Source organism: Triticum aestivum, chromosome 4D, assembly GCF_018294505.1.
Source record: "Triticum aestivum cultivar Chinese Spring chromosome 4D, IWGSC CS RefSeq v2.1, whole genome shotgun sequence".
Lineage (NCBI taxonomy): Eukaryota > Viridiplantae > Streptophyta > Magnoliopsida > Poales > Poaceae > Triticum > Triticum aestivum.
Window position 1 is genome coordinate 188,966,029 of NC_057805.1, and position 7,252 is coordinate 188,973,280.

Below are 7,252 nucleotides of genomic sequence, written 5' to 3' on the forward strand. Positions count from 1 at the left end.
ATAAGATAAAACTCCCCATAATCATTTCACCATGTGTCTCACATCACACACACACGGGCTCAGAGTAGTTACCAGCTAGGAAGATAAATATTTCAACGTGTCGCAAGCCCATTGGATAGGAGGTCCCGACCTACCCATTATTCTCTCACCCCGTCCTTTTCTATAAAATAATATAGTAGTACTACTTAATACTACTACCAACCAAACAAAAAAAACTCGTAAAATAAAGGGAGCCCGGAGCGGCAACAAGCCAATATACCAACGCCTCTCGCCGACCTCCCCCACCCCCAGATGCCGGCCACGGCGAGCGGCGGCGCGCGGGCGGAGGAGGCAGCGTCCGCGCCTTCGGTGTGTTCCTCCGCGCCTTTCTGCATGGGGACGCGGCCGGAGGAGCTCGCGGCCAGGCTGGCGGCCGGGGGCCCCGGCGGCGTCGGCGGACCAGGAGCAGGACGCGGAGAGGGAGGGGAGGGGGAGCACGAGCGGGTGCTCGCGCTGCGCGAGATCAAGAACCAGATCATCGGGAACCGGACCAAGAAGCTCCTCTACCTCCGCCTGGGCGCCGTGCCGGCGGTCGTCGCGGCGCTGGCCGAGCCCGGCGCGTCTCCGGCCGCGCTCGTCCAGGCGGCGGCCGCGGCGGGGAGCTTCGCTTGCGGCGTAGACGACGGCGCGCGGGCCGTGCTTGCTGCTGGCGCCGTGGGGCACCTTACGCGGCTCCTCGCCCACCCCGACGACAAGGTCTGCTTCCTTCACTTGCTTGATTCCTTCATTTCGTGCATGCCTGCTGGGTTTGGGGGCTCCTAAACTCTATCGGGTTGAAACTTTTATTTTTTCTCGTGGATTTGTTGCTCAATTGGGAAAATATCTGTTGCGTGGAGAGGACCTGGTGGGAGGAAACGGGCGACAACCCAGCAACTGCTTGCTGATTGATATCATTGCGCCAATTTGAGGCTTGCTAGCAATTGTGCTTGTCCCTGAACTGTAGATGAAAAAGAGACAGTGCTAACTTAATCAATGTTTTGTGTGGGAATTAGTCTGTACATTGGTGAATGGTATCTCTAGTTAGGACGGAAAAACAATTAGAGGCTCGTGGTGAAGAGTGCCTGGTAACTGTGCCGAGAAGATATTTGCAACAAGTGTTCGAGCCGAGTGACCACTTGGAACTAAATCATGGTTGGCTTGTGAAATTGCCAAAAGGAGAACTTTGTAGTAGGGAATCACTATTGAAGGTTTATGCTTGGAATGGGGAGAATTATCTGAGCCAAAGTATTGCAGAATATGTTAGTTTAGTTAAGGCGAGAGAAACTGGTGGTAGTTGTCATCTCTTTTTCTTTTGTCCTTTTTCTTTATCATTTTTTTTGGTTGAAATAGTGAAGATATTGCTCATTCATCTGTGGAGAGTTTGGTATTGGGTCAATGGTTAGGTCTGCTGGTGGGCATAAATGTGCTGGAATGTTGTCTTTTATGTTTGGGTTCGTGATGAATTTGTCTGAACCAATAAACTGGATTGGCTGCCCTGGTTTGAGCATGAATAATTGGTGATGGTAAAATTGTAGCTCATGTTATATGCTTGAGCTAAGAATTTGGCGGTAGGAGGTGATTTCTCCATGTACTGTTTTGCGTCGGAGATCCTATTATGTGAGAATTTCTTCTTTTGCGGGGTATTATTTGGAGGTTTATACCTGACAGTTGGAGGCACCTTAGGGTAAAAAATATGACATTAAATAGGACCATGATTGCATTCAAACTTGCGATATCTTCTGTAATACTGAATGGTCCTAATCAGATTAGCCTCTTTCTGATGCATCAGACTTATATTTTCCCTCCATGTGGAATGGTTAGAAATCCAAGCCTAATTGTTCACATGATCCATGAACATACAGAGGGTGGATGATTCTAGAGGTGTTACTGCACATGCAACCCTTTTTTATATTGTCTTGCCTAGATTACCTTTTGTGCCTGGTACAACGTGACTGTTAAAGCGGGGAACAGGCCATGGTGAACGAGATGACAAAAGAAAAGCGGAACAAATGACTACTTTTGTAGCTCTCTATTGTCACATCTCAATGTCCTTTCCTAACCACTCTGTCGGGCGTTAATCATTGCAGGACTCATTATGACATGCCTATTAATCTTCCTTTCCCACCTCAGACTACCTAGGAAGAACTAGATATCTTCTCTGTACAGACGAAATATGCACTGAAATTGGAGCTGAAGAGGACACAAACCTATGTGATGGGGGTTATACAATCGCAACTCCACACATGCCCATTTATCTCATAATTGTTTGTGCTGTGTTGCCCCTTTTCTAGTCCAGTATACAGGAAACTAGTTTTTTCTTCTGATGTTCATAATATGAAAATGTCTCCTCTGCATATTCAGGACATAAATACTATTGTTTAGGCTACAATATCCAGTTCACCTAATAATATTAGTCGCTACTCTTGAGTGTTTATTGACTAGCTTGATCCTGAGCTTTTCATTTTGACGTTCTCTTTTGGAAATACAGATATGTTATGATGTCAGGAAACATCCGCATTATCCCCCATATGTTTAATTATGGTATACTTGTGGTCTCATCTCTCCAACGTTGTTGAAATTATAATGCTCTGTACACAGTAAACTGCATCTTAAAAATCTTGTATTTGTATTCATGTACTTAACCGATGCATGGATTTATAAGAGTTCAGTCCAAGCTCCTGTTTGTTCATTGAATTCAGGTTATGCAGTGTGAGTAGGCACTGTATGTGATGTGCTGGTTGTTTCATCCTATATTGAATAGTTGTAACCACTGACACATGGTGATGGTGGTTAATCATTTGGCCTGTTCTAAAGTTTCCACCTTGATTACAGGTTGTCGATGCATGTGCCCGTGCTCTCAGAATGATATATCAATCAAAACAAGCTCCAACATTTGATGTCAATAATGAGAAAAATATGGACTTTCTTCTTTCCCTTTTGGACAGCGAGAACGAAAATGTTACTGAGCTGGCTGCTAATATTATATCATACTCTTGCAATAGCAATACAGAACAATTAGCACTATGTGGTGCTGGAGTTCCACAGAAACTTGTTAGTCTTTTTGGAGGTTCTATGAATCTACGGGATGCTTGTTTAGAATCTATGACTGCAGTCATAAGAAATAACTGGGAAGTTGCTTCAAGGTTTGCATCAATGGATCACGGAAAAGCTTTCCGTTCAATAGTTGCGTTAATACACGATCGGAGCCCGCGCACAAGGCTACTTGCTTGTCTGTGCTTGATTGCACTTGGTCATGCTTCTCCCTGTCATTTTCCGGACAGACAAATTAAAACGAAGTTGATTCTGGTCTTACTTGAGCTCATTGAAGAACCTGGTCATGTGGGAGATGAGGCTCCCTTGGCACTAACTACCCTTATAAAGGACAGTGTGGAACTGCAGAAACAAGCCTTTTCAACAAATGCAGTTGCGAAGCTTAGCAACCATTTGTTAGCAAATACATTGGAGACAAGGCGGGCAGTGACCATATTGCTTGCTTTAGCTGAACTTTGCTCAAAACAAGAAGAGTCAAGATCTCAACTTATGTCAGGCCAGGTATGTGAAGCTTCTGCAAGATAGTACTTCTGATTAATGCGTTGTTACATGAAGTTGTTAACTGAGGTTCTGTAGAGTCCTGTTATTAGTGCAAATTCACGATAAGACAATACACTGATTCTTGAGATTTGACCTGAAAAAAGTGGATGAATATGATGACCCATTGACCCAATATTTGTATCTAATAATATAATTCGCTTAACAGGTATCAACATTGATACTTGATGCGTTGAAGCACGATTGTGTGGATATTCGTGTTGCAGCATGTTCATGCCTGAAGAATATTTCTAGGTCATCAAAGGTAAGGATCATGCTTCTTTACATCTCAACCTTTTGTGTTCACCCAAATGACTCAATTAATGTGGTTAATTTGCAGGTGCTTAGTGCGGGCCGCTTATCCTGTGATACAGTTATTGCCCCCTTAGTCCAGCTTTTGTACGACTCATCTACTTCAGTTCAGGTAATGTGAATCAGGCAATCTTCACTGGAATTTTCCTAATCTGGATTTTTACTTGGTTGCACTTCAAATCTTCCTTGATTCTCCCAGAGGGCTGGTCGCTTGAGTTTGTGGGTTTTATCAAAGATGATTGATATGTAATGCTTGGGGTGTTAACTTATCTATTTGTATGAAAATCTTGCCCTCTTTGATATTGTTGATGAATTTTTACTGTATTTGCACTCATCAAAGTACCCTAAGGAAGAAATACTAGTAATGGTTATGCTGTAAAACTACACAGCATGTAAGTAGTCAATTCTATAACAACAATTTTAACGCCTGCGGGTTAACTTAGGAGGTATACCTTTGGTATTTTGTACTCCCTCCATAAACTAATATAAGAGCGTTTAGAACACTACTTTAGTAATCTAAACACTCTTATATTAGTTTACAGAGGGAGTAATTTCTAATTTGTAATGCCCTTCCTGGCTGCACTGATGGAAGCAACGGTTTGATCATTGGAGCCAACACTATATTGGTGTCAATAATTAGCTATGTTGTGACTGAAAAGGTTCTTAGGACATCAGGAGTTGATACTTGATAAGAGTGTCTACTTGTCTCACCTATGTACTATCTTTGTCACAGATTGCTGCCCTGGGTGCTATTTGCAACATTGCAGTGAATTTAACACCCAGGAAATCGGTTCTTCTTCATTCTGGGGTCGTCTCCCAACTTGTTCATTTATCCAAGTCGATGGATCCAACATTGAGACTAAAATCTGTGTTGGCTCTGAGGAATATTATGTTCCTTATGAATCCCAAGGATAAAGACCTCATTCTGAAGGAGCTAACCGTATCTACTCTCTCAAGCCTCATATGCGGTATGTATAGATGCCCAGATATGATACTTGGCAACTGCTAAATTAGTTTCACTGCTAATTGCAACATCTTCTGCAGATTCTGAACATTCTGTTCAGGAACAGACCTTGGCGCTGGTACAGAATCTTCTTGATGGATATGTGGGCTCTGTTAACTACGTCATTGGTGAAGATGGCATGGTTATAAATGCAATCTCAAGACAACTGAACAGTGCGTCTGCCACAGGAGTTTGCATCCAGGTCAGTTTCCCTTGAACTGCAGTATAGTTGGTTACTTTATCTGCATTTGCTATATTTATTTTACCACATGCATGAATGTAGTTTTGTAGAGAAAAAAGAACATCTTTCCTGAAAGAATTGCATAATCTTGTATCGCATTTTGCTTTTTAAATGTGTGCTTCTATGGGACATTATTTCATATAGGAAAGCAAATATCATATTGTATGATGAATTATCGATCTTTCAGTTTCTTCTCTTCAGGGTATGTTGGTGCTTGCAAATATGGCAGCTGGGAATGAATTAAACAAGGAAGCTGTAATGGATGTTACTGTTCCTCACCGGGCAGATCGCATCAAACCATCTTTTGTGGTCAACTTCCTGCAGAGCAAGGATAAACAATTGAGAGTTGCAACCTTGTGGTGCATTCTGAACTTAATTTACCCAAACAGTGAATCTTCATCTACTCGAGTAGCCCGACTCCAAAATGCTGGTGTAATTTCACAAGTAAAAAACATGATAAATGACCCCTGCTTGGATTGCAAGGTACTGCTTTCCCTTCTTAATCTTGATATAATGCATATTCTTATTTTTGAGTGAGTGTCACGACCACTTTTAGTAGCTATTTAGTTGTTAGTTCCATTGATGTTTGCGACTGCTGACTCGGTTGGGAGCCTTATCCTTATCTCATTGTTGTCTACTACTAGGATGCATATTATATTTTTGATGACAAAATGCTTTGTCGAAAGCTACTCCTGCAATCTTAGCTGAGCGGATTTAGCTATAAGAATCTCAAAAGAACCAACAAAATGCCAAAAAAAAAAACGCTACACACACGGTTGGTAAATGGTAAATATCTGTGGACATATGATGTTCTTGAAGCTAACCCCAGAACATTGTTTAGCGTTCATCTAACACCTCAAGATGCTCTTTGTTGTGCAGCTTAGAGTACGTATGGTGCTTGAACACTGCTTAGACAATGCCGCTGCCGGTTTCATGTGATGGGTCGGCAAGCCATTGACGTTTACGGAACACCATACACCATACAGCAATCGGGCAAAGGAAAGCTGGGCGTGCTTGGCACCGAGATGCAGGCCATGAGCGCGAAGTCTTTACTGGTCTCTCCCTGTATTGAGCCTATCACTGTAATTTTTTCTCACGAGAACCCGATGACAACTGGTTTCTGTTGCGGAAAGGCTGGCACGCCCTTGTTGTAAGTTTGTAAGCATGCCACTTGGAGAACATGAGTTTGTGAGTATGCTACCTTGAGAACCTGAGCTGCTTGCTTGCGACCTGAAGGCCATAGGCACAAGGTCCAGAGAATCCCATTTTGTAGTGCCACAAGAACCTTTGGTTGTGTTGTGACGAAGAGTGTATAATCGATCCACCGCTGTTGCTGTTGTAAATTGCAGTTATCTCTTACAATGATCGGTCTGTTTTATCTCCCGATGTGGTCCTGTCTTTTCCAATTGAGTGATGTCTTGTTGCTTGATTTACCTGCTCCCTCAACTTGGTATGCATCAGCTAAATTATACTACACGCTGGCAACGACGTAGCATCCAATCTTGTATTCATTGAGCATTGTACGAGCCATTTAAATCAAGGTGGCTTCCTTTCTCTTTACAACTCTATTTGTAGGTGGTAGATAATTCATGGTTGATTCCTTCATCGAGAAAGACATCCCGTACCATTGTCGTTTCTTATCCTCTTGATCTTGACTTCAGATTGGTTTTATGCCTTCTTGGCAAGGCTTTTGAAATGGTATTGCGTTTTACCTTAGTCATCAGTAAAGGACACCCAAGTGAAACGTAATTTTTTTTTTTAAATAGTAGATCATAAGAATAACGACGGGTACTTGTGCCAGTAGTGGGACCAAAGAAGTCCATGTGTGTAGTAACTTGAGTGGCCTTGAGGCCATCACGATGATTTTGACAGGATGTAGTCCGCCAACTAGTTTCCCCGCTTGACATGCACTACATAGTCGAGCCTTCTTAAGGATGACATCCTTCATGCCCAAATTATATTTGCCTTTGATAAGCTTTCGACTTCAGACATGTCCAAGTCTTCGATACCAAAGCAATCCCAAGGAAAGCCTAGGTATCAAACATGTTTGGACCTTTGGTACATGTGAGAAATCAACTAGATACAGATTA

General features: G+C 42.6%; 1 protein-coding gene across 4 annotated transcripts; it reads left to right on the plus strand.

The window, feature by feature from the left end:
- Positions 1 to 210: 210 nt before the first annotated feature.
- LOC123097249 (armadillo repeat-containing protein 8) lies at positions 211 to 6,543 on the plus strand. Of its 4 annotated transcripts, XM_044518949.1 has the most exons (8): positions 211 to 735; positions 2,851 to 3,570; positions 3,776 to 3,871; positions 3,947 to 4,030; positions 4,652 to 4,886; positions 4,963 to 5,123; positions 5,364 to 5,645; positions 6,042 to 6,543. In XM_044518949.1, exons 1-8 carry the CDS (start codon positions 292 to 294, stop codon positions 6,099 to 6,101), a joined length of 2,082 nt encoding a protein of 693 aa, XP_044374884.1. In that variant the 5' UTR covers positions 211 to 291; the 3' UTR covers positions 6,102 to 6,543. The 4 variants fall into 4 exon arrangements, 3 of the variants coding, with proteins under 3 accessions (XP_044374884.1, XP_044374883.1, XP_044374885.1); XR_006446924.1 differs by having other exon boundaries at positions 3,776 to 4,030; positions 5,350 to 5,645; XM_044518948.1 differs by having other exon boundaries at positions 3,776 to 4,030.
- The last annotated feature ends 709 nt before the right edge of the window (positions 6,544 to 7,252 follow it).